Source organism: Verticillium nonalfalfae (genome assembly GCF_003724135.2).
Source record: "Verticillium nonalfalfae strain VnAa140/NRRL 66861 chromosome Unknown scaffold_45, whole genome shotgun sequence".
Lineage (NCBI taxonomy): Eukaryota > Fungi > Ascomycota > Sordariomycetes > Glomerellales > Plectosphaerellaceae > Verticillium > Verticillium nonalfalfae.
The window spans coordinates 180078-206077 of record NW_021167270.1 but is presented as its reverse complement, the minus strand read 5'-3'; the positions used below and the strand labels follow the sequence as shown (position 1 = coordinate 206077).

Genomic DNA, 26000 nt, shown 5'->3' with positions numbered 1-26000 from the left:
AACCCAGGGCTCCCCGATGGCAACGGAGAATTTTACCACTAAACCATTCACGCTTCATTCGGAGGTTAAATGCCTCGGTGGATGCTGCTGGCGGTGGGCCGAGTTGGAGGGTTCATGTCGACAAAAACAGCGCATGGCGGCGGGATGTGACGCGTTGAAAGGGTGAATTCGAAGTCTGCGAGTCAGTTCAGAGCAGAAGACTTGGACGGTATGCAGTCAAGATCGAGCCCGAGTTCCAAGAGAGACATGCCTTCTTCTGACCATTGACGATGTAGATCTTAGGAGCGAATTGTGCATTCATCTCAGGCCTTCCATCTGGCCTGTCGAAACAATCAAGAAAGCTGGGAACACTGTAGTATTTCAATTCTTGGTTCGCCACGGAGCGGGTGCCATCTGATTTACTTTCGTTTCAAACTGGAACGGCCACCTCGCTTATCCCATACATTCGTTTGCACCGGGGAGAGACAAGATCGAAGAAGCATTGCCACAGTCGGAATACAGTTCATCAAATCACAAGAACCCGATCTGTCACCCACAAATTTGGGATGTTTTATGAAGCACTCTCGAGACGCCAGTCAAGGCACGCACGGCTTTGGACTTCCAAGCTCTCGAGAGCGATGAATCAATGTCGATTTACTCTGTCACGCCATCCGATGCACCGATGTAGAGTCCGCGGTTGACCCGTCGTTCAAGCTAAGTGCAGGCTGTGCCACGACTGTGCATCCGGACATTCACTGAAACCTCTCAACAACTCTGTTTATACTACCCTCTAGGCGAAAATCATCTGTTGGAAGCGTTCAGAGTCCATAGTAAGATAAGCTTACGCCAATGTAGTGATTCATGATAACTCTTCTGGCATGCAAACGATAGAGTTTGTTAATTTCGTATGTCTTTAGACGTTTCCTGCATAGCAGAGCTATCGCATAACACAAAACACATTGTCATTGTCAATAAGGACGAGTTCATTGGGGACTCGACAGTTTGGCCTCGCCGAAGATGAGCATAATACAATCAATGCAGGTGGAAAGACTGACAGGCTGCAGCCCCGACTCGTTGTCCCCGTTGTAAAATGCGAAAGTTGAACGCTCGAGTCATTGTGCTCGAGACGCGCCCGAGACTATAGATGGCCAGGCACTGCGGCCTGGAGTAAGGCGATAAGTATGGCAAACAATGCCACCCTATGCGCTGTGAGCGGCCTCCGGTTCCCCGTATACTGTCAAGCAAAAGTAACCTTCGAGGACATTCAGGTTGCTATCACGACTCAATCCTGCAGCACAATGTCCGTCATCAGCCAACAGCCAAAGGCTCCGAAGCCTGACTCGCATGCAAGTAAATGGCCGGGGTCATGCGCCAGTATGCCATCCTTGAAGACCACGCGATGATACCCCGTACTCGTCTTATGCACCACTTGGCAGGGCACGCAAGCCGAGATGAAATGGTGTAGGACTACGCTTCGGCGGACGATTCCCTCCATACGGGCGCCTTGGAGGGTCTTCTTGGCGCAAAGGGATCGAGTCCGCATGGTTGATCTCCCAGCATTTCACCCAGTCGGTTGACCAAGACAAAGACAGCCTCTTTACTCGGGTCTTCGAGCTCCATTTAGGAGGGCAGCAGTGTTCAGGGGATACCCCTGGCACCAATAGTACTAGGAATAGCCAATCTGGCACTCTATTTGATAGCCACACCGCTCACCAGCGAGACTTTCCTCCAGAGCAGAGAAACCCCTCGGACAAGTTGCAGTGAAAGCGAGACCGACTACCGCTGCAAAGCCGTCGCCTGACCAGCCGACTACCGCCAACCCTTGCTTAGCGGTTGCTTCACGCTGCAGATACGATGAGCCAGAAGCTGTCGGCTCATGCATGCGAACCCCTGCCGAGGGCCCTGTCCGCCCGCGAATCCCCATTAGAGAAAGCGGTCGTCCTACCCCTATAGGGAAGGTCTCTCGCCAAGTCCTCGTGTTCGACAACCCTCCAAGATACCAGCGTCCGTACACCCGCGTTGTGGCGATGGGGCCTCCCGTGGTCTCCGGACATTGGGCATATTCAAACATACATAAAAGACAAGGCGATGGACCCAGCTTGAGGTCTGTCCTGGTGTGTTTCTCCCGCCAGGCCACTCAGCCCTACATTCGTTCACCCTGAAACCTTTCGCGATGCGCTTCTCGCAGTGCGCTCCGCTTCTCCTCGGCACCCTGGCCTCGGCCGTGGGTGCGCTCGCCGACACTCCGGGTCCCAGCACCACGGCCGCCGCCGCCGATGCCGAGAGCACCAGCAACATCATTGCGGGCGCCTACATTGTCGAGCTCGACGATGCTTCGCCTGATGCCGAGTCTCTGTTCAAAGACCTCCGCGCCGATGGCCTCGAGGTGAAGCCGAGCATGGATCTCAAGTTCCGCCTCTTCAACGGCGTCTCGTTCCGCGTCGAGTCACCCGACTCGGTCGGCGCCGACGCCCTGACGGCCCAGATCGCAGCCAAGGGCGCCGTCAAGGCTCTCTGGCCCGTCCGCGGCATCCGCTTCCCCCAGTTCGACCCGGCCAACGCCGGACCTCACAACCTGTCGGCCTCGACGCAACAGCAGCACCAGAGACGTGCGCTCGGCGACGGCGACGTCTACACGCCGCACCTCATGACGCAGGTTGACAAGCTGCGCGCCGAGGGCTTCACGGGCAAGGGTCTGCACATTGGCGTTGTCGACACGGGCATCGACTACCGACACCCTGCGCTCGGCAATGGTTGCTTTGGCCGTGAGGGCTGCCTCGTGACCAAGGGGTGGGACTATGCGGGCGACGAGTTTGACGAAGGCGGCAACCTCAAGCCCGACGATGACCCCATCGACACATGCCAGGGCCACGGCACGCACGTCAGCGGCATTGTGGCAGCCCAGGAGAACGAGCTCGGCTTCACGGGTGCGGCACCCGACGTGACGCTCGGTGTCTACAAGACGAGCGGGTGCGCTGGCTACGCGACGAGCGAGGTTCTCGTGGCCGGCATCTACCGCGCCTATGACGAGGGGGCCGATATCATTTCTCTTTCGGCCGGTGACGACTCTGGATTCTCGAGCGACGCCGCTGCCGACGCCGTATCTCGTCTCGCCGCCGCCGGCGTGCCCGTCATCGTGGCCACCGGCAACTCAGGCGGTCTCGGCCTGTGGAACGCGGCGTCTCCGGCCTCGGGCAGGGAGGTCGCCGCCATCGGCTCCGTCGAGAACACCAAGCTGCCGACCATCATGACGAGGGGTGACTTCTCCAACGGCACCGGCTCCCACGGCTTCGGCTGGCTCCAGGGGAACCCCGTCCTCCAGACCAATGCGACGGTGCGTATCTGGGCGCCCGCCGCCAACGCCAGCGACCTGACGGCGTATGCCTGCACCTCTGTGCCCGCCGACTTGCCTGATCTCGACGGCCTCGCCGTTCTACTCCCCCTTACCACCGAATGCAGCTCAGATGACCAGGCCGCCAACTTTGTCACCAAGGGCGGCAAGCACATCATCTACTACCCCGAGAGCGATGCGCGCCTGGCGGCCACCTACGTGTACACCGAAGGCATCGAGGGCGTCTTTGTCGTCTCCCCTGCCCAGGCTGCCGCGTGGCTCAAGGCCTTGGGGGCCGGCCAGCGGATCGACGTGACTGTGAGCCCCGTCGAGTCGGCGCGCGTCTGGGCCGAGGACCTCAGCAACGGGCCCGGCGCCGGCCTGACGAGCGGCTTCACCAGCTGGGGTCCCTCGTGGGAGATGGTGCTGAAGCCGCAGTTCACGGCGCCCGGCGGCGGCATCCTGTCGACGTGGACCTGGGGCGCGGGCGACTACGCCGTGAACCCGGGCACGTCCATGTCGGCGCCGCTCGTGGCCGCCATCTACGGCCTCGTCGGCCAGGCGCGCAAGACGCTCAACGCGCAGGTCCTCCGCAACGTGCTCTCCAGCACGGCCAAGCCGCTGCCCTGGTTCGACGGCGAGACGACGCACGACGACGTGCTCGCGCCCGTGGCCCAGCAGGGCGCCGGCCTGGTGCAGGCCTACGACGCCGCCCACGCCACGACCCTCGTCGACACCAGCGGCTTCTCCTTCAACGACACGGACAGCTTTACGCCCAAGCGCACCTTCACGCTCGAGAACACGGCCGCCGAGGCCGTCACCTACACGTTCGGCCACGCCAAGGCCGCCACCGCCTACAGCTTCGCCGCCGACAACCTGCTCACCATCGCCCGCTTCCCGCCGCCGACGGCCGACGTCTGGGCCTCGATCGCCTTTGAGAGCGAGACCGTGACCGTCCCGGCCGGCGCCTCGGCCAAGGTCACCTTCACGCTGACGCCTCCCGCCGGACTCGACGCCGGCCGCCTCCCCGTCTACAGCGGCTACATCACCATCACGCCCTCGTCCCCGGGCGCCGGCCGTCTGACGCTGCCGTACGTCGGCCTCGCCGGCAGCCTCCACGACTTCAACCCCCTCCACAACCAGAGCGTCCCCCACACGGGCGTCTACCTCTCCTCGACCGAGACGCACTTCCTGATCCCCGTCGCCGCGAACCGCACCTTCACCATCCCCCGCCCCGGCGGCACCTGGGCCCCCTCCGTGCTGCCCAAGCTGGTCGCCATCCCCACGATCGGCACCCCAGAGCTGCACGTCGACCTCGTGCCCCTCGACGGCAGCGGCAGCGACAGCGGCAACGGCACGACCAAGGCCTGGCTCGGCTACACGACACTCGGCAGCCTTCCGCGGACGCCCATCCACTATGCCCCTACGATCGGGTACACGCACAACTTTGACGGCCGCCTCGCCGACGGCACCGTCGCGCCCGAGGGCGCCTACAAGTTTGTCGCTAGCGCGCTGCGCATCCACGGCGACCGCGACGACAAGGATGACTGGGTCGTCGTCGAGAGCGTGCCGTTTGTGCTGAAATACCTCAGCAGCAAGTGCAAGCGCGTTCTGCTCGAGGCGGATGCGTAAGGGGCGGGGGGGGGCAGAGGAAAAGGGGATTGCGCTGTGTATCCTCATGATAATGAATGTCTAATGTTAAGAGTGATCCCTGTCTGGAGGGAACGTGATTCGTCTATGGGATGCTCGTTCTACTGCTCATCGTCTGTGTCGTTCATGCGGAGTTGACAGACGCGTCTGCTTCTTCCAATCGATTCATCATCATCTACGTCTGTCAACAGTCGCCTCGACCCCGAATGTGCATCTATATTTGCACATCTTGATGTACACCGAGCACTTACTGCCCCTCGACCCTCGCATAGAACGCCTTCAGCGCCTCTTCAATGAGCGCCTTGACCTTCGCGGCGTCGAGCTTTTCCTTGCGGTCAAACGTGTAGAGCCCATTCGTCTCCTGCTCAATGTCAGCGAGCTGCGTGTACACAAACGCGCAGCAGTGGCCCCCTTCGACCACGCCCCGCACGAGCCTCTCAATTCTCTTGAGCAAGTCCTCCGGATCGGCCGCCGTCGTGTACCCCCAGTCCCTGTCGTCGCCCTCCTTGCCCTTGGCCGCCGCAATGTTGACGCCGCCAAACTCGGTGCACATGACGGGCGCACCCTGCTTGTGTTGGGAGCCGGCGTCACCGGCGACGGCCGGCACAAACATGGCGCGCCCGGCCTTGGTGTCGAGGATCTTGTCCATGGTCGCGCAATTCGCGGCGAGCTGCGGCCCGTCGGCGTAGTCGTGAAAGGTCGTGAGATCCGTCATGACGTGCTCCCAGCCGCAGTTATCGTTGATGCTTCTCGTCGGGTCCAGCGTCTTGGTGAGGTAGTACAGCGAGCGGATGTGGTCCCGCTGCTCCGTGCTGTCCTTGAGCGACGGGTATCCCCAGCTCTCGTTGACGGGCGTCCACGTCACGACGGAAGGGTGGTTGACCGCCAGCCGCACGCTCGCGGCCCACTCTTCGTCGAACCGTTCCATGTACGCAGCGCTGAACTGGTAGGCATTGGCCATCTCGCCCCAGACCAGGTAGCCCAGGCGATCGGCCCAGTAGTAGAAGACGGGGTCCTCGACCTTTTGGTGCTTGCGACACCCGTTGAGCCCCATGCGCTTCGCCAGCAAGATGTCCTCCTTGAGGCTCTCCTGTGAAGGCGGCGTCATGAGCGTCTCGGGCCAGTAGCCCTGGTCGAGACACAGCGCCTGGAAGTACGGCCGTCCGTTGAGCCGCCAGTGGCCGTCGTTCTGTGCCCACGCGATGGACCGCATGCCCGTCGTGGTGGCGACTTCGTCGAGAACCGCACCGGCAGAGTCGTACAGGCGGAGAGTGAGGTCGTAGAGGGAAGGGTGCTCCGGCGACCAGAGAGCGAGGCCCTCGCGCCAGGCAGCACCATCCTCGAAGGGCGCCCCAACAAGGAAAGCGGGCGGCAGTTGCTTGCGTTTCGCCTCTGACAGACGAAGGTCCAGCTCGACAGCGACGGCATTCGACTCCTTCGAAAGGGCCCTGCGCTCTGACGTCGCAACAGGCACACCGGCAAGACTGGCCTCCATCTCGACCTCGAGCGCCTGCCCGACACGACGACCGAGGACCGTCACATTGCTCCGCAGCGTCCCCGTCTCAATGTCATTCGACCGAATCACAGTCCCAGCACTGCTATCAGCAATGCGCGCCGGCGGCACAACCTCAACCCAGACAGACTGCCAGATGCCCCCGGACGGCGTGTAGAAGATGCTCTCCGGCTTGGGGCCCCAATACTGCTTGCCACGCGGCTGCGTCAGGTCGTATGCCGAGTCAAACACGCGAACCGTAAGCCGGCGAGGGCCGCCCTCCCGCAGCGCGTCCGAGACATCCAGCGCAAAGGGCACATGTCCGCCGCGGTGGCCGCCGACAAAGTGGCCGTCAATCCACACGGTGGCCTCGTAGTCCACGGCGCCGAACCGCAGCAGGACCCTCTGGCCCGCGGCCCGGTCTTCGGCCGTGCGCGGGTCGGCGACGGCGCGCTCGTACCACAGCACCTCGTGGACGCCCCTGTCGTTGATGCCCGACGCCGGCGTCTGGAAGGCAAAGGGCACGGTGATGGTGCGCTTCTCGTGCGTCTGGGCGTCGGCGCGGGCAAAGACGTTGTTGGCCAGCAGGTCCTGGGTGCCGGCGGCGATGCGCTGGGTGATGGAGTCGCCCTCGGCCGCCGTCGCCGATTTGGTCTGGGCCGCGGCGGCCGGGGCGCTCAGCGCGACGGACGCAGGCAGACCGGTCTTGTGCCATGTCTGGGTGAGGCCGACGTCGTCATCGTCAAAGAGGAACGACCATGGTCCGTTGAGGGACTGCCACCGGAGGTTGGGACGGTGGTGATCGGGGCGGGGGTAGGGGGTTGCGTCTGCCATCGTGTACGGGCGGGCGGGGTGTTTTGTCTTCGGAGGGGGATGAGGTGAGATGAGTGGGTCGACAAGAGTTGATGTCGCGCTGGAGATGCAGATGAAATACAAGGAGAGTCTCGACAGCCAGATGACTTGCAAGATGAAGCTCGTCTTCGTTGTGCTTTTGTTCAGACGTGGTGGATTGCCGTGATCACGTGGAGAAGTGAGGGGCAATGCAATGGGAAACAAGGCAGTCGCAACCGCCATGGAGGGGGTTGTCGATCCTTCCTCAGCGAAACTCCAGCGACGTTCCATCAGAATCCATTGCGCTGCTGAGGTCCAGTAAAGACCCAGTCAAAATGATGGGTCGGCTTGGCCCTGTTCCTATCTCGATGCGACCTGGCTCCAGCTTTCTCGTAGGACGTACACGCAGTCAACCATTGGGACGAACAACCCTGACAGCGCATGTTTTCAGTTGGGCATCTTCGGTCATCAACATCATCATCTCTCATTCGCCATGCCTATGCTACACCAAACGACAACGCCCATGCAACACCAACGACAACGCCCGTGCAACACCAACGACAACGCCCGTGCAACACCAACGACAACGCCCATGCAACACCAACGACAACGGCCTATGCTACACCTAGATGCTGTGGCTTCTCTGACGCCCCTCTCCGCCTCGGGCCACCTCGCTCACAGATCGTGACCGCAGCCGAGATGCCTCTCGCCGAGCGCCTCGAGCTCGGCAATGTCAATGACCTCGGGCCCGACGTGGCGCGCGCGGAGGTCGTTGAGCATGGTGGCGTTGACGGTCTGCTTGGGAATCATCTCGGTGCCGTTCACCGCCAGGATCGACAGCATGTGGGCGGCGGCCTTGGCGTTGACGGTGATGGTCTCGCGGTCGGGGTTGTCAATCGTGTCGCAGGCCTGGTGGTAGCACGGGTCCTGGGCGACGCCGGTGCCCGTGTTGAGGAAGCCAAAGGGCTTGCCGAGGACCTGCCAGAAGGAGGCGTAGTCGCTGCCGTTGGTGAGCACGGCCGGCGTCACGACGTGGCCCTGGCTCTCGAACCAGTCGACGTAGATGGCCTCAATCGTCTCCGAGCCGCGCGGCGCCACCGACCCGTGCGTGCTGCCGTCGTTGTCGCTGACGCCAAAGTAGCCCTTGGACACCATGTCAAAGTTGAGGTAGGCCAGGATGTCGTCGACCTCGGGCGCCTCGAGGCTCTGCGTGTAGAACCGCGAGCCCAGCAGGCCGTTCTCCTCGGCGCCCCACCACGCGAACCGCACCTTGTTCTTGAACCGGTACTTCTGCAGCGCCTTGAACACCTCGAGGATCAGGCTCGAGCCCGACGCGTCGTCGTTGATGCCGGGGCCCGCCTGCACCGAGTCGAGGTGGGCGCCGAGCACAATGACGTTGTGCGGGTCGCCCTCCTCCGTCTCGACAAAGACGTTCTGCGTGATGCGCTCCTCGACGAGCTGGTCGTGCTGGAAGAAGCCGACGACCTTCTCGCCAGCCTGGATGCGCGCCACGAGCGCCTCGCCGTCGGCCTTGCGGATGAAGCCCGTCGACACGTAGGCGCTCATGTTGACCTCGCCAAGCGAGCCGGCCGTGGGCAGCGTCTCGATGTCGTGGTAGATGATGACGCCCGCAGCCCCGGCCGCCGCAGCAGGGCGCACGCGGCCGGCGAGGGTGCCGCCCGTGGGGCAGCGGAAGCGCTGCGTCAGGACAATCTTGCCCTTGACGTCGAGGCCCTCGTAGTTCTTGGCATCGCAGCCGGCGGCACCGGCGGGACCGAGGACAATCTCGGACGTGATGCCCTCCTTCGGGGTCGAGGGAGAGTACGAGATGCCGTAGATGTAGTAGTCCTTGTCGTCCACAGAAAAGGAAATGGAGTTGACAATGCCGAACCAGGCGGGGAAATCTTGCTTCCAGGCCTTGGTCGCCGTCACGTTGGAGATGTGCGACCAGATGTAGTCGACCGAGGCAGCATAGCCGGGAAGGCCAAAGGCACGGTTGCCGCCGCCGACCTTGAAGGCAATGTCGTTGAGGGCGACGAGGTGAGACCAAAGGCTGCAGAACGTCAGTATGAGACCAACATGGTAGCACCATGGCTAGGCGGACGGGGGCGCACGCACTTCTCCGTCTTGATCTCGGCCTGGAACGCCTCGGACTCAATCTTGGGCTTGCACTGCGCGGCGGCAGTGACAGAAGCCAGCGACAGCAGGGCTGCCGCGGTGTGGGAGAACTTCATGGCTGCGGGCGAGGGACCGAAGTGTGTGTGTGTGAGAAGCCGTCGGCGGGACGGATCGACAGGAATGGCAGTGTTCGCTAGACCTGACCCAGAGGCATGGCAACGGGTTGCGGCGGGGGGGGAGTCATGTTATTTATCAATGATTTCTCTTGCGTGCACTCTCTCTCTCTCTCTCTCTTCCCTCCACAAAGCAAGGTTACACTCGATTCGGTTCCCCTCGGTGAATGAAATGTTTTGTCGCCTCCCCTGGTGGCGTTCCACCGCGGCGGCGTGCGGATCGGCAGGGCTTGTCATGGCAGTTGCTACATCGGGAAGGTCGACGTTCGGGAGGGGTCGTCGGCGGGCCATGGCCAAGGGCTGGGGGGGGGGTTAGAATGGTCCGGATGAAGGCTTGGACGCTCACGCCGAGTGTCAATGATCCTGTCCTTGGGTATGGCTGGTATCGCGTCTGCCAAGTCATCGTAGAGACAATTCGTGTCCATGGCATTCTCCAGCGGCCACAGGTTCCTCGGATGCAGCGCGCGCGCGCACGGTCGTGACGACGCCCGATAAGATCAGTACGGGATATCGCTTTCGGACAGGATGGGCGCGGGAAGAAAAGAAGCTTACTCGAAGCCACCTCAACCTTGATTCTCCAGGGATCGCCCCCGCCCTGTCCCTCCGAGTGCAAGCGTGCAAGCGTGCAAGCGTGCAAGCTAATCATCCAACCCCATCCGCCCACTGGATGACGCGACGGACCCCCCCTCGGGCCAGCGACCAGGGCCCGGAGACCCAGCATCAGATAGGCAGGTGAAAAGGTCTTTGGTATCTTCCCAACCATGGGCGGTTTGAATGGCTCTCCACGGCCGCCAGCCCTGCGTAGGAGAAAGGGGCCCAGCGTCGAAGGCCAAGAGAGGCCTTGCCGAACAGCCCGTGAGACCACGGATGGTGCGTTCACAGCAAAAGTTACAGCGGGCAAGCGGCACACGACGGGCTCATTGCCCAGGCACACGCACAGGCACAGCGGCAGGCAGGAGCCATCCCCGCTGTGGCGCCGCCTCACCCGACGCCTCCTTCTCGCTCTGCCAGAGGGCAGCCACCCACTGGGGCTGGTACCTTAGGTAGGTACCTAGGTACTGACAGGGCCCGTTGTCAGTGTACATGTAGTTCATCAGGCTGCTATACACCGCAATGCCCGCTGGAAACCCCTACTCCACAGGTGAGGTGCCTAAGAGAGCCTCCAAGTAAACTTCATAGCATCATGTCGACGTTCACAATGACCAAGACTACGACTCCCTATGCACTTCCCTGAAGCAAAGGAATTCAGGGATCGACCCAGAACGAAGCCCATCTCCATGCTGTGGGCTGGACACATCTCTCTGCCGGCTACTCGCGAAATCCGATCACCACCAACTCGAACTCCCATTACCTGACCCCCCATCATCACGATACCGAAGAGAAGCAGCGCGCGCAGAAACCGGATGGGTATTTTTTGCCACTATTCTAATCATGCCATGTTCCACGTTCCACGTGCCTCTCTAGCCCCCCCCCCCATCCGCCCTGGACGCTGCCCACATGCCTGGGCCCTTTCTCCCCCCTTCCCTCCTCATACGCATTAGTACACCCAAGGATCCGCCTGCCCCCTGGAACTCTGCTCTCGTGTACAGAAGCCAGAGGCCAACAGACCTGGAATTATCAGAAAAAGCAACAGAGAGAAAGAAAGAAACCCCCAGAAATGAAACAGGCGAAGAGGCATGAAAAGTGAACAACGCCGTACGCCCTTGTTTGACCCTCCTTATCCCACGTCCCAATGCCCCCGCCCCCGTATCCCGTACGTTTGATCATGTAACCTCGACCCATCGGCCTTGGACTCTTTCAGCTCTTCCGCCTCCCTGCCCCCTCCCTACCCTCTCCCTCCATGCATAAAGTGATGCCGAATGGCGAACAGGAAACGCGCGTGCCCACCCGCTTGCCATGCGAACCGAATCAAAGTCGCGGCAAAATGAACAGGAAAAAAAAAATGTCATCGTCCCAACAAGCTCAGAAGAACTTGCTCATAGCTCTGCTGAGGCTGATAAAGTCCACCGGCTTGGTGACGTAGTCGCTGAACCCGGCTGCCACGCACTTGTCCTGCACGTCCGACATGACGTTGGCCGACAGGGCAATGATGGGCATGCGCGCCAGCCGATTGTTGACTTCCCACTCTCGAATCTCGCGGCACGCCTGGTAGCCGTCTTTGCGCGGCATGTGGAGATCGCACTGTCACGACGGTCAGTAAAGAGAGCGAGCGAGAGAGAGAGAGAGAGAGAGAGAGAGAGAGAACCAGGGCAGGAAGAACGAACCAGAATGAGAGAGTAGTACTCGTGGCCCCGCGCCAGCACCATATCCGTGCACTCGACGCCGTCCGCCGCCACCTCGACCTCGACGCCGACCTTTTTGAGGTACTTCTGCAGCACCTTCTGGTTGACCGAGTTGTCCTCGACGAGAAGCACCTTGTACCCCTTGTTGCCCATGCGCTTCCCGATCTCCTCGTAGCTGGCCTTTTGGCTCTCCACCATGCGCTGCGCCGTCGACCGGTTGCGGTCGATGCTCGAGTCGAGCACCTTCTCGGGGTCAAAGATGACGGCAAAACGGGACGGCTTGACCGGCTTGTTGATGAACGTGACGCGTTCCTCCGACAGCAGCGCCTCCCGCTTCGACTCGGCCACCAGTTTCATCACGGCCTGCCGCTGACCCGTGTCCGAAAGAACGAGGACCGTCGTCTTGTCCGTCACCACGTTGCGCTCAATCTTGGTCATCGTCGCGACAAGTTCCTCGGGCGAGGGCAGGTTGAGGACAATGTGCGTAAAGTGCACAGGGTCGTCGCCGCCGATGAGCGCATCCGCCTCCACCATGGACTTGAGCGCCGTAATCTGACGTGGTACCTCTTTGGGCAGCGTCTGCTCAATGTGCTGGGTCGTAGCCTCGCGACTGTGCGTCTGGGGGCAGATGATAAGGATGGAGTACATGGGAGGTCGGAACTCTTCCGTGGCGCCCAGCATCTTGTTCGAGTCGTTGGTTGGCGTGGCATCGCTGGACGTGTCGCTTGGCGGTATCTCCAGTTTCATCTGCGACAAGTCTTGTCCGCTCGCGCGAGCGGCCTCGCTAAAGTGGACGAGGCCCACGTTGATCGACGACACGGACGACCGCCCGGTGCCTTGCGAGCGCCCCGAGTGGGTGGACGGCACAGAGCTGCCGCTAGAAGCTGTCGAGGTCGTGCCCTCGTCAGTCGAGGGGCTCGTCCGCGCCATGGCTTCGTCCCTGAGGCGTCTGCTGGCCGGGTGCTTCGGTTCGGATGACGATGCCTTTGGCTTCGGCTGTGATGCCAGGATTCCCGGGCTCACGGGACCATCGGGATGGTCGTTTTCGGTCGGCAGGGTGAAACGGGCTGTAAACGTAAAAGTTGAGCCTTTGCCGGGAACCGCCGTGCCCTCCATGACACCCCCGTGGAGTTCGACCAACTGCCTAGAAATGACGAGGCCCAGTCCGCTACCGCCGTGCTGCCTGGTGCTGCTTCCGTCGATCTGGCTGAATGGTTTGAAAATAAGCTCGGCCTCCTCTTCTGTGAAGCCACGGCCCGTGTCGATGATGGCAAATTCGAGCATGATCTCGTTGGGCATGAGCATGGCCGTCTCCGAAGTGTACACCCTGCAGCGGCTGAAGACTTCACCTTCCGAGGTAAATTTGATGGCATTACCAATGACGTTGAGCAACACCTGTCGGATCCTGACCTTGTCTCCTTTGATCCACGTCGGGACGTTTTGTTCGACGACGTAGTTGAGCTCGAGCCGTTTCGCAATGGCCATGGTCGAGACGAGCTCGTTGACGTCCTCGATCAGGGCTCTCGTGTGGAACCACTCATACTTGAGCTTCATCATGCCAGCATCGACCTTGGACAGGTCGAGAATGTCGTTGATAATCATGAGAAGGCTGTTGGCGCTCGTCTGAATCGTGTTCGTATAGTCCCGCTGTTCCTCGTTCAGCACGCTATCCTGGAGGAAGCTGACCATGCCAGAAATTCCGATAAGAGGGGTGCGAATCTCGTGCGACATGTTGCTGAGAAACCGGCTCTTCGATTCCATGGCCTCCTTGAGCTTAGCCTCGAGCAGCTTGTGGTCGTTGATGTCTGTGGCTGAACCGAAGAAGGAGCTGGCGCCGCTTCCAAAGTCAATGTTGTCGATTTCGACGCACCGGATCAGATGCCAGCGGTAGGCGCCCTTCTTGGAGCGAAGCCGGACCTCGGTCGTGTATGAAAGTCTGCCGTTGCTGTCTGTGGAGACCTTGATGATGCCCTTTCTCGCGAGCTCTGTCAGGTCAGCTGTGGGCAACTCATATACGGAGCTGCTACTTGAGCTGTTGTTGCGCGAGAGGGCCTGATGGACACCTCGAATGTTCGAATCGGCCGCTGGGGTTGTCTGCGTCCGGTGAGGGCTGTCGAGTGGCGGCTCGCCCCACGACATTTTGCTGAAGTGACCCTTGTGTGGCATCGGAGTTGGTGGCCGGTCTGTGGGGATCTGGCACTTGGCTAGGTCTTCTGGGTGCACAAAGTCCATGAATCCCAGTCCGAGACAGTCGGTAAAGCTCTGGCCCGTGTAGGACAGCCACTGGTCATTGGCGAATGTGATGCCTTCGTCCTCGGTAGCGGTGAAGATGATCTGAGGAATGAGGTTCGCCAGCAAGCGATGTTTGGCTTCCGACGTCTCGATCTCCTCCTGTCGCGCAGCCTTGAGTTCGGCAATGTGCTGGTCATGAATGTCCATGTACGAACCCAGGAATTGCATGAGCACGCCCCGCTTGTCCCTGGAGGCGACAGCCCGGGCATAGAACCAGCGGTAGGCGCCGTCGAATCGCTTGATCCGGACTGTTCTCGAGAACTGCTCCCCCGTGCGCAGAGAATGACCCCACGCCTTCAGGTAATCGTCACGATCTTCTGGGTGGATGCTACCCCAGGGATCAGCGGCCAGATCCGCGACGGTTTGACCGCGATACGTCAGATAGCGACTGTTGACCCAGACAACCTCACCAGACTGAGGCAGAGAGACGAAGACGTGGGCGGGAAGGGCATCGAGCATGAGGCCCTTGAGCCGGTCGGACGGCGGCGGCATGTCCACGGGACCGGACGAGATGGACGCGCCGCGAGAGGGAGGGTTGTAAGCAGCGGGCTGGCTGACAACATTGGCGCTTGGGGGGAGCGACTGGAAGCTGGTCGCGAAATCGGCTCCATAGGAATGCAAAAGCGTGTGGCGAGACTGGTTTGCCTCTGGCGTTTTCATCGCCCGCGCTTCCGGGACCCCTGCAGGCTCCTCATCGGCCAGCGACCCTTTCCTCGACGCTCGTCCCTCGCTCGCAGCCTCCCTCGCGTGGGCGTCGGGTCGCGGCGTACCCTCCTGGGGCGCCATTCTGCCGGAAGGCTGCCGGACCAGACGTTTCTCCAACGGTGGTGAATCTTTGGAGCCGCTCCGAGACCTCGACATGCTGCTCTTGGATGTGGACTCAGCCTTGGAGAGGTTGGACTTTGTTCGCGTGCTAAAGTAGCTGTCGCCAGTCGTCTGTGCCGGGCTCGAGCCCGTCCTGGCATCCATGACCATCCCCAGGGAGCTCTGGTCCCAGTTGGGCGTGCCGCTGGGCGATCCGGTCGCGCTCTTGGACAGGCCGGAGTAATCGCTGGGGCTGGTCAGGCTGTCTGCAAGCGAGTTGGGCATGGCCATGTCCTCGGACGACATGAAATTGAAGCTCGCCATGGTCGAGGGGTTCATCAGTGGTCGCCCATCGCTGCGAATGGCGCCGAAGCCGGCCGTCGCAGGCCGTCGCCGTTGCATGCCGGCGAGCTCAGTCTCGAGGTTGGTGTAGTGACGAGCGAGTGAGAATGACGTCGCCATGTGGGGCGCGAGATGTTCCAAGGAGTGTCGAAGATTAGAAGGGTATGGCAAGACAGGCGTCAGAATCGAAAGAATGGCAATGGGTGTCGATTTGGATTTCCGGCGTGAGCCATCCGGCGTAGGCGGCTGGCCCTCGGCCTTGCCGATGTGCGGTGCCCGGTTGTGTGACTTGTGCTCCAAAGCGGCGTTATCAAGCTTGAACGGGCGGTGAGGTTCGGAGAGGAGCAGATGCGTCAAGGGGATGTGCAGCACGGTCCACGAGTTCTCGACGCCGATAGCCTCCGGCGGCGGCATGGCAGTGTAGTCTTCTGGTGCCGAGGTGGGGTTGAAGGAGTCCTCGTCCACCATGGCGTCGGCGAAAAAGGGGTTTTCCTTCGTGTCGGATCGAATGGCAGGCGAAGGGGCGGGCGACTGCGACCACGGCGACGGCGGTGCCTGCTCGTACTCCTCATACTGCGGCGTCAGAGGTTTCGGGCTCTCTTGATCAAGACGCGAGATCTTGCTAGACGGCGGAGCCTTCTCAGCACCGAGGTGTGCGGCGCCACCCAGGAGCATGGACAGCTTGGTGGTGCTGGATTCGCCCAGCGGTCTTTTCGGCCGTTTCTTCTTCGCCGCGGCTTCTGGTGCCTTGGCGGACCCGGGACTGGGATCACCCGGCTTCGTGGCGGGGGGGTCTGACGGCAGGTTTTGCAGGTAAGGATAGCTGCGTGTCAGGGCAATGACCTTGCCTCGTTCGAGCACCCTCGTGATGCCGCTGTGGTCGATGAGCGGATCGGCTTCGAAATCAAGAGCCTGCAGCATAGGGAGCACTCTGCCCTTCCCGTCCCTGGGATACCCGGCAGGCTCCTCCCAGCCAGGAGCCTGTTCGTCCTCGGCGTTGTGCTCCGCCAGGGAGGCCTGGTTCAGCGTCAGGTTATGGCTGCCGTGCTGGAAGTCATCAGGCGTGCGGCCGGGCGGGAAGTAGCTCTGGCTCCGGAACAAGTGGGAGGGTCGACGGCTCGGCGGCTGTTGCGCGGTACCCGCCGCTGCAGGGTCTCGAATGTTCTCGTACGAGGTGAAGGAATGGCGACTGTGTAATCCGGGCCGTGCTGGGGACTGTGGCCGCAACGAGTCGTTTGAGGCTGGTGTGGCTTGCGAGAGCTCGTCAGCACTGCTGGGCACAAGACTGCTGCCGCGGGCCATGTAGCCGAGGCTCAGTTCATCCTCTTCATGCTCGTTGTAAGTGGCCTTCTGACCCCACGGGACATTCTCGATATCTGTGCTGTCAGCTGGCACGGCGAGGGTCACTCTCTCGGCCTTGTACACGTCGCGCAGGATCTGGACAACGGTGCCCCACCAGGCTTCCAAGCCGGGCTCGGCTCCCAGCATCAGAGAGAGGTCGTAGAGGTGTGGCGTGGGGTAATCGCCGTAGTCCTGCTGCTGCGTGGCGCCTGAGGGGTGGAACGTCATGGTGGACGCCGGCGTCGACGAGTTGGACAGAACCTTGTCGTGGGCAAAGTGGTCAAAGGACATGGTCTGGGACATGAAGTTGAGAGTCGAAGGCGAGAGGTTGGCAAAAGGACGGTGCATGAAGCCCGGGCCCATGCCTGGCGTCGTCATCCGGGGGAAGGGGTACGACGGCGTGGCGGCGACGTAGCCCGGGGTCATGCCGCCGCGGATGGTGTTGCCGGATTCCGTAGACGCGACAGAGGCCCGTCCAGAGCTCAAGGCATGGGGCGAACTCAAGATGGACGCAACGCTTGTCACATGTTCGGCAGCGGCGGCGGCAGCGGCAGCAGCAGCGGCAGCAACAGCCTCCTCCTGGATCGGCGAAACGCGACTCTTGCTGGCGCGGTCGGTGGCGGGACTCCTGCTGGCGAGCTCACGTCGCTCGAGATCGCGGGCGAGCTGTTCTCGGTATTGGTTGAGCTGCTGCTGCGAGTCGACGTGGGGTAGAGAGACGTCCTCGGTGTTCGTAGGCGGGTGCTGGTTCGGTGGGCCGGCTTTGGCGGTTTTGCGAGTGGCGAGGTCATCGGCAAAGCTCACGGTACGCGGGCTTGGGCTTGGGTGGCCGCGGCCCGGAGGGTATTGCGAGTTTTGTGTGGGCATGGCTGGTCGCGCTTTGGCAGCAGCTGGCGACTCGGCGCCTATTCCATGACGAGGACTCGGCGGGGGCGCGTTGCGCTCGGCGGCGGAGGCGGCAGGCGCGGGGGTCGTCGTGGTATCGGAAGAAGAAGACGATCGTCGGGGCAGGCTAATCCGTCGCGCAAAGGACGAGCCTTTCTTGTCTCCCGGAGAGTTGAGGCTGGGCATTCCTCATAGAGAGAACGACGCTACACGAGCGTGCAGAAAGTCTGTCGTCCAAAGCGCAGTGGCGTGTCGTAGCGCCGAAGGGGGAAATCAGACGGAAGGCGAGACAGAGAGGTCGGTATCGAAGCGGTGACGAGAGAGACGATACAAAGCCGGCTGTCTCGTAGTATCGTCGCTGGGCGTGTGTCGCTCTCACACTGGTGAACAAGGGAAGCAATCAAGTCAGTAGTTCGAAGGTGGCGAAGAGGGCTGCGTGGTGAGCAGGCCCCGAGGGAATTAAAAAAAAACACAGGCTGCAGGTGCAGTGAGGCGTGGCGGAGGAGGAGGAGGAGGAGTGGGAAGAATGCGATCGAGGTTGGTAGTGGTGGTGGTGGTGGTGGTGACAGGGCCAGGGCCAGAGGCAAAGGAGTCGCTCAAGAGGACTCTCGGGTGGTTTGGCAGGTATGCGTTGTCAGCGTCTCGTTGCAGTGCTGCTCTGCTTTGCAGGGCCCTGAGGTGCTCAGGTGCTCAGGTGCTGGTGTGCTTAGGTGCTGCTGCCCTCTCGCAGACGGTGCGAGGTGGATAGGATAGTGCCCGCTGGTGCGCAAGTCCCTCGTTAGTGCAAAGTGCGGAGCGCGGCCAGTCCCCGTGGGTGGTGTCGCTCTTGTCAGGCCCGCGACGAAAATGACGTAGGAGACTTGTCGCTCAGCTTGCCTGTCAAACAACGTGTCTGACTCGGATCCCTCGTCTCCCTCACAGGTTGACTGGTCGTTTCTCGGCAGGGCCGCAGAACCAGAAAACAGGAACAGGTATAGGACGCGTTCCCTCATGGGATGATCGCTTCCGATCCGGAAGCTTTTGTTTTTTTCCATTTTTCTCTCGCTCATCCGCTGCCAGTAGAGTAGGTCTTCCATCGGGGGCCTTCTTTCTATCTGCCTGCCTAGGTACCTGACCTTACTTACCACCCGAGGTACCTGACCTTACTTACCACCCGAGGTGCCTTACCTTACTTACCACCCAAGGTACCCAGAGTACCTACCTACCTAGGTGCCTACCTTGGTGCCTACCTAGGTGCCTGGGGTAGGACAGGGTCGCAGAGAAGCGTGCCTTACCTGTCAGGCCGATTGCCTCGCCCCCTCAGGCAGGCAGCGCCAACAGACGAACAAAAACAGGGCAGATGGGCGGGCAACCGCAGAACTGGCAGGGCTGGCAACAGGCATTTACGGTCTCTCCCTCCTTTGTCTTGCCTCTGAACGTGCGTGCGTGCTCGCCATGCCAGGCCAGCCAGCCAGCCAGGCCAGCCTCTCCTCCGCCTGGCCCCAAGGGCTCAAGCTTCAGACACGCAGCAGTTCTTCGGTTCTTCACCAGGCACCATACTTAGGACAGGGCAGGCAATCTCCCCCTCCCTCCCCCCCCCCCCCCCCTCCACTCGCCATCTTGAACAAATCGATGCCTCGCAAGCACACAATCCGATCCGACGGGCGCATGCATTCCATCGTACCATCTGCACAGTCCCCCCATCCTCGCTAGCAATACCACGTACTCGCTAGCAGGCAAAAATAGGGTCCCCCTATTCCGAACGCGAGCAGCCACCGTGCGGCCGTCATCCTGGCCCCCCTCCTACTACATGTACACGAGATAGACTACACGACAACCGCCGCCCGATCACGATCGCTGTCCAGGGCGGGCGAGGGGCTTACGCGACAGGCCTCTGCGCTGTACAAGGAGGTCGCCCCAGACAGTGGGGTCAGCCAGCGGCCGCTGGTGTTCTGGACTCTCTCTTTCTGGCCTCAGCGACATGACCTCGATTTCCCATTGTGGGCCTCCTGCACGTGCCGGCTCTCTCCTCCCCCCCCCCCCCTGTTCCCCTGGAACATTGGCCAGCAAACGCCGCGGCGCCCCTAACAGCCACGGTGAGAGAGAGAAGCGCGCCCAGGATCCAGGACTAGTGGCCTCGACGGCGAGTACTGGCAAATCCCAGACACTTTATCCGAGAGGCGTCCATCATCGCCGATCTGCCTTGGGACTCCGAATCCCAAATGTGTCGAATGAGGCCCCGACTCGGTCGCAGAGGGCCAACTGCTCCGTCGCGAATCGTCCAGCTTCCGGGCTTGCTGTCCGCTGCTGTTCAGAACGGCAACCTCCGCCGTCGCCGCGCGAGGAATGGTTATTTTCCTCAGATCGCTAGTTTCCCTCTGGTCGCCAGATGTGGTCGCCCCAGGGAGACGAACGTGCAGTGCAGCATGAAGAAATGCTTGAACCGCGTGGCCGGGAGCCAAGAACGCTGACACGACCGACCGGCCTTCTCCTCCGCATGCCGTCACGACGCTATCCAAACTGGCAGGTCCTGGTCAACCGCGCCATGGCAATCGAAAGGTTGATGTTCCACCTCCCCCGAAATACAAGGCAACGAGGACACGCGGCATCTTGACGGGATGCCCCCTCCAGCCTTTCTTCAGCATGATCCCCGACACGCAAATGGACAGAGCCAGTCGTCCCAACGAAAGCCTTACATTTGTGTCTCTGACCAGGTTTCTTCACAAGCATCAATTGGATCGCGCTGAAGACTGCCCGGTTTCACAGCCCCGCGAGTCAAAGAACTGGCGTGACTCCCCACTGACGGTGCGCTGAAAAGGCAGCAAAGCATTGTGTTTTACTTGATAGATTGGGGGCGTGATTTTTGATTGCCCGCCTGCTGCCTGCCTGCCTGCCGGCCGCTGGTGGTGGTGGGACAATGACAAGCCAGGCGATCTGGAAACGGCCCACCACTACCGTCGCATGGCATGGAGGCTCGCGCCCCAGTGATCATGTACATCTCCATCTCATTCTCTTCTTCTCTCACCGAACCGTCGCAATGGATTCCCGTGAGCCTGAAGCTCCGATGATCAGAGACTGTCCGATGCAGCCTTGGCGCCCCCCGGCGACGCCCTCCCGTTGGCCAGGCGCATGACCACCACCCCCTGCAGCAAAAGGCATGGCATCGCCGTACATGACGTAGAGGGTGCGACATGGCGTGGGCGGCGCCGAGCCGCCACCCCTGCCCTCCCAAGCTCCCGAGCTCGTCTTGCCGTCCACCGCCCATCAAAGTCTTGCGACGCAACGGGCGTAGCGTGACGGGCGGTAGGGGGGGGATGTGAACGTACGTCGCGTGGCGGCCCTGTTCTTCCGACTGATCAGACTGAAGAGAAGAAGGAAAAAAAAACCGGACGGAACCGCTAGTCTAGAAACAGGTCCTCTGGACTGAGTCAGCGAACCAAAGGCTTCGGCACTAGTGATGATGGAAACTGTTCGAGACGATCTGCCGGGAGACGGCCATCACCATAGCAGGTCGCGAGGCGCGGAGGCGGCAGTCACCACCGCAGCCACGATCGTGGAGTTTGCGCATGCCAGCGATTCATCGGGCCGAGATACATCGAGTTGGTTGCTGACGTGGACTGCGAACAAGCTATCGTCTCCCCCCCCCCCCCTCCTCACAACTCGTGTCTTTCTGGTATACTTGCGATGATGAGGTCATGATTACATTATTGTGAGGTTTTGTCGGTGTAGACCATATCCCATCAAATTCGCTTGTTTCTCATGTCAAATCAGTGGATCCCAACAGCTCCGCCTACCATCCGTTCAAATGGTGGACTGTGGACGCGCGCTGAGGATAATCGAGCGGCGCCTCACCGAGCCTTGGACAACCTCCACTGCACGGCCTCGATCTTTTTCCTCGCGCAATATACGGCCCTGTGAATGGGGGGGGTTCAACGAGGCCAGATACGAAGTATGGGCGCGAGCATGCCTTGCCACAGAAATGAACACGCCAAGATGACCCTCTCATCCGGACATGCACTTTCCAGTACCCCGACATGACTCTGTCCACGACCATTGGAGGCTATATGCCAAACATGATATAGGACCCCGTGGGCGGGTTTTCAGGGAGGGGTCATGAACATGCCCCCCCCTTCCGGATCAACCCAGCCATGGTGCCCGGTTGCATCTGCCAAAGTGACCCTGAATCCTGTATTGGGGTGGAACGCGCAACGCTGCCCATACGAGTTTCCTGTCAATAGTACGACCTCTGAAAGGGGGCCCCCATTGGCATGGCCAACAACCATCGACGGGTCCCTGGAACCAACGGCATGATGATGGTGCGTATTTCATCTCAGGGGGGGGACGGCTGCGTCCCCTGGGTTGTATGTATTGGAGAGTGATAAATATTTATCGAAAATGAACGCAATAATGCCTGCTTGCTAATTTGATAGTTGTACTTCATTAAGGCGGCAGAATCCACCGCTGCTTTCAACCAAACCTGTTCCCGAGGAAAATGATACCAATGTGGATGCCGATAACTCAAACTTGAAATGATATGCCCCTTCAGAGTAACCCAGAGACTCATACCTCACACGAACCACGCGCGCACACAGCGAAGTCCTCGTGTAAATACCTCCTGGCCCCCATTCAGAGGAATAGGGGCCTTTGCCTTTCAAAAACAGCAGGGGAGGAATGGAGACTTATTCCTCATCCCCACCGGCAACGGTCACCTGCGTCCCCTGATCCTTCTGGCCGCCAAAGGGCAGCTTCGCGCGGTTGACCCGCAGCACGACGACGCCGAGCAGCGCCGCCTCGACAACGATGAGCAGCCAGGCGGGGATGCGCGCGAGGTTCCTGTTGTAGTCGGTCCACACGGCCGTCAGGACGGTGGCGAGCAGGGCGACGTAGAGGACATAGCCCGAAGCGCGGTGGTACTTCCACACGGCCTTGGCGCGGTCCTCGCCGCCGTAGAGCGAGGGGATGGCCCACATGGTGAAGCCGACGAGGTACTGCAGCACGATGAGGGCGGCGACGAGGACGCCGAGGTAGCCGTGGAGAGAGTGGAAGTGGGGCCCGTGGGAGCGGAACTTGTTGACCTCGATGATGGTGACGCCGGCGACGAGGAGGAGGAAGGCGGCGAGGTTGAGGACGGCGTGGACGCGCTGGCCCTGGCGCTTCTGGGCCGCGTCGTGCGTCGGCTGGAGGACGAGGACGGACTGCGTCAGGATGAGAATGGCCAGCGACTGGGCGAGGGGGTGGCCGGTGAAAAGGATGACGGGGTGGGCGAGGATGTAGGACCAGATAATTGCGACGAGGGCGAGGATGAGGATTTGGGCGGTGATTCCGGGCCAATCTAGGGAGGTCAGTTTGCTGGATCTTCACGTCACAAACAGTCGAAGCAGCGTCTGAGGCAGCTTGCGATACAGCGACATACCGAGGATGGGGTTCTTCCAGATCTTGGCTGTTGTTGGCTGTGAGCGACGTATTCCGCCAAGAAGCGGCGTCGTGGCCGAGGGCTCGTGTTCAGGCATATTTTGAATGGGTGATCGCTTTGGACAGAGGCAGACGATGGATGTGAGAGCTAGAAAGTGAAGATGTAAGGCGGCGGTTGACAGGCAGGAAGTCGGTCAGTCGTGTTCATGTCAAGCTCACTTCATCAAAACATCGATGATGCTGGGTTTGTCAGAGAGCCAATCAACAGGCGGCCATTACTGCCCCCCCTGGACACGCTCGTGGCGGGGTAGGGGAATGAGGTGCTCTGGCTGCACCTGCCGTCATTGTTGTGCGTGCCGACTTTGCCTTTGGGTCTTTGGGTCGCGTGCAGCAACAGTCGCAACATCAGCAGCAGCAAACCATGGCAATTCAACTTCTCCATCTCCACTACAGACTGTGGGTGGCAACACCGAAATGAAACGAAAAGCACAAACGCATCGACAGCTTCATCTGGGTCTGCCCCGACTCGCAAAACCGTCTCAGTTCCGTGTCCGTGTCATTTGCATGACCCCAGCTTTCTCTCCACGATCAAGAGATAAAGAGAATCGATCGGACCCTGCCGACAATGGAGCCCATGCGTCGAGTTGGTGCATCAGCCTTGGATCCCCGTGGATATAAAGACCCCAGAACGCCCCCGGGCCTGTCCCTCCGTTATGACACCTGATGAGATGGTGTAACTATCAGCAAATCCACTCCCTTCGGGCGCCGAAAAAAAAGCCGCTGAGCCGTGCTGCGGGGCAGCCCAAGGCTACCATGCAAACACCTCCAATCCTCCCACTGCTCGCGTCAAGCACGCGCCATCACCCGATAGCACTGGACCGCCAGACCCCCTCAGAGAGGCAGGCCCTCGAGTCACCTATCGTCCTCGGCACCAACATTTGCTCCCCACGCCGCCTCCGGCAACCTGCCCCTACGCCGACGGCGCACCCTCCGGCCTCAAATGAAGCCATCTGCGGCCGCACCCATTGGCTCGAGGCCTCCATCTCCATGCTCAAGTCACCCCGCGTTGCGCCGCGCCCGCGGGCAAGCGGGCAGGTGCAGCATGGGACAACCTCCCAACACCCGTAGCCCCATCGGCATCGATGTGGAGCGGCGGGGTTGGAGGGGTCGCGTCGAGGGGTCGAGAGCGCTGGAGGTGACCCGGGACTGACCGGTGTCGGAAGTGGCCGACAAGGCCTAAAACCTCGCCGTAATCGCCAGTGAACTTGTTTGTCTTGCCTCGTTCTCCTTTCTTACCTCGCTACCATTGCCATTGTTGCATTGCTCATTCTTGTGATACCATCTTGCTGCTGTGCTGTCTATCGATCGAACCATCAGATAACCCCACACAAAACACCTCCCCCACTACATCACCACTACCACCACAACCACCACAACCACCGACGCCATGGCCTCGCAGGAGTATAAGCTCGAGTCGATCAAGGCGACGCGCATTGCGCCCGACGACATTGACACGACTTTCCGTTCCAGCTCCATTGGTATGCATGCGCCGCTGGTCTCTGACGGACCGTCTCCCCCTGGTTCGCCTCAGCTAACAAATGCGGGCAGATCTCGTCTCCGGCACGCTTGGCGGCAAGATCCTCGCCTTCTCCGACGAATGGTTCGCCGAGGCCCAGAACCTCATCACCCCGACGCCGCCCATCCGCCAGCCCGGCAAGATGGTGTACACGGGTGCCTGGTACGACGGATGGGAGACGCGCCGCCACAACACGGCGCCCTTCGACTGGGTCATCCTCCGACTCGGTGTCGCTTCCGGCACCGTCGAGGGCATCGAGGTCGACACGGCCTTTTTCAATGGCAACCACGCGCCGCATATCTCGGTCGAGGGCGTCTATAACCTCAACGATGACGAGGTCGTCTCGTGGAAGGGCGAGCGCGGCGGGTGGGAGACGATCCTCGGCATTGAGGAGTGCGGTCCCTCGCAGCGCTTCGGATGGAAGCTCGACGTGCCCACGACGAAGAAGTACACGCACGTCCGTCTCAACATGTACCCCGACGGCGGCATTGCGCGGTTCCGCCTCTTCGGCCACGCGGTGCCCGTGTTCCCCGACGACAAGGAGGCCATCCTCGACCTGGCGTCGGCGCAGAACGGCGGCGTCGCCATCTCGTGCAGCGATCAGCACTTTGGCACCAAGGACAACCTGCTGCTGCCGGGGCGCGGCAAGGACATGGGCGACGGATGGGAGACGGCGCGTTCGAGAGGCAAGGACCACGTCGACTGGACCATCATCCGCCTGGGTGCGCCGACGCGCGTGCAGAGCCTGCTCGTCGACACGGCGTACTTCCGCGGCAACTACCCGCAGCAAGTCAAGCTCGAGGCCATTCAGTGGGAGGGCAGCGGGGAGCCTGGTGTCGACGCTGAGGGCTGGCAGGCGCTCGTGGCGCCGAGCAAGTGCAAGGCGGATTTCGAGCACGAGTTTGACAGCCTGCTGAAGGATGCCGTGACGACGCACGTCAAGCTCGTCATCATTCCCGACGGCGGTGTCAAGCGAGTGCGTGTCTACGGCAAGCGGGCATGAAGGGGGTTGGCTAGCTGTCAGGGCGTCTTGTGTTGTAGGGGCGTGGAGTACTTATGAGCCTACATCCACGATCCATCCATGAGAAATAGTATCCACGCGTGCCAATGAAGAAAGTGAAGAAAATTGATGCGCATACGAGTCCAGGGCGAAAAGCAATCCAGCGGAATGGAAAGGGGTGCCTCAGATTGATGTTTCGGGTCGCCTTGGCTTGCGCCTCTATATGGCCTGGCTCAGCCTTGCAGGCGTCTCACAGCACTCTCACAGCATGGGTGGCACCGTGCATCTGGGACCGAACGACGAGACATGGACTGTCTGTGGCACGGCATTGACCGTCTGTGGCACTGGCGGGCAGTGGCTGCAGCGGGTCATCAGAAGTGGGGCCTTGCCCAAGTGACATCAAGCGTCGATTCCACTATGCCCCCCCCCATCGTTGGATGCCCCGGTTGACATTCGACATTGGCATCCCGAGGGCATCACAACACGATACGTCGCCGAACTGCACGCCTCGTC

At 61.0% G+C, this 26000-nt stretch overlaps 7 protein-coding genes across 7 annotated transcripts; 3 read left to right on the top strand and 4 right to left on the bottom strand.

Annotated features, from left to right (window-relative positions):
• Positions 1 to 2152: 2152 nt before the first annotated feature.
• On the top strand, positions 2153 to 4942 carry D7B24_006427 (uncharacterized protein; the record flags this gene model as incomplete). The annotated part of the gene is made up of 1 exon (XM_028640558.1): positions 2153 to 4942. One exon carries the CDS (start codon positions 2153 to 2155, stop codon positions 4940 to 4942), a length of 2790 nt encoding a protein of 929 aa, XP_028495309.1.
• Positions 4943 to 5207: 265 nt separating this feature from the next.
• On the bottom strand, positions 5208 to 7286 carry D7B24_006426 (uncharacterized protein; the record flags this gene model as incomplete). The annotated part of the gene is made up of 1 exon (XM_028640557.1): positions 5208 to 7286. The coding sequence occupies one exon, from the start codon at positions 7284 to 7286 to the stop codon at positions 5208 to 5210; it is 2079 nt and encodes a 692-aa protein (XP_028495308.1).
• Positions 7287 to 7958: 672 nt separating this feature from the next.
• D7B24_006425 (uncharacterized protein) lies at positions 7959 to 9517 on the bottom strand (the record flags this gene model as incomplete). Its single annotated transcript, XM_028640556.1, has 2 exons — positions 7959 to 9336; positions 9402 to 9517. The coding sequence occupies 2 exons, from the start codon at positions 9515 to 9517 to the stop codon at positions 7959 to 7961; spliced, it is 1494 nt and encodes a 497-aa protein (XP_028495307.1).
• Positions 9518 to 11536: 2019 nt separating this feature from the next.
• Positions 11537 to 17502, bottom strand: D7B24_006424 (uncharacterized protein; the record flags this gene model as incomplete). The annotated part of the gene is made up of 2 exons (XM_028640555.1): positions 11537 to 11755; positions 11839 to 17502. The coding sequence occupies 2 exons, from the start codon at positions 17500 to 17502 to the stop codon at positions 11537 to 11539; spliced, it is 5883 nt and encodes a 1960-aa protein (XP_028495306.1).
• A 4676-nt stretch (positions 17503 to 22178) lies between these two features.
• D7B24_006423 (uncharacterized protein) lies at positions 22179 to 23009 on the bottom strand (the record flags this gene model as incomplete). The annotated part of the gene is made up of 2 exons (XM_028640554.1): positions 22179 to 22831; positions 22913 to 23009. The coding sequence occupies 2 exons, from the start codon at positions 23007 to 23009 to the stop codon at positions 22179 to 22181; spliced, it is 750 nt and encodes a 249-aa protein (XP_028495305.1).
• A 715-nt stretch (positions 23010 to 23724) lies between these two features.
• On the top strand, positions 23725 to 24039 carry D7B24_006422 (uncharacterized protein; the record flags this gene model as incomplete). Its single annotated transcript, XM_028640553.1, has 1 exon — positions 23725 to 24039. The coding sequence occupies one exon, from the start codon at positions 23725 to 23727 to the stop codon at positions 24037 to 24039; it is 315 nt and encodes a 104-aa protein (XP_028495304.1).
• Positions 24040 to 24358: 319 nt separating this feature from the next.
• DAL2 (Allantoicase) lies at positions 24359 to 25490 on the top strand (the record flags this gene model as incomplete). The annotated part of the gene is made up of 2 exons (XM_028640552.1): positions 24359 to 24449; positions 24520 to 25490. The coding sequence occupies 2 exons, from the start codon at positions 24359 to 24361 to the stop codon at positions 25488 to 25490; spliced, it is 1062 nt and encodes a 353-aa protein (XP_028495303.1).
• Positions 25491 to 26000: the final 510 nt, after the last annotated feature.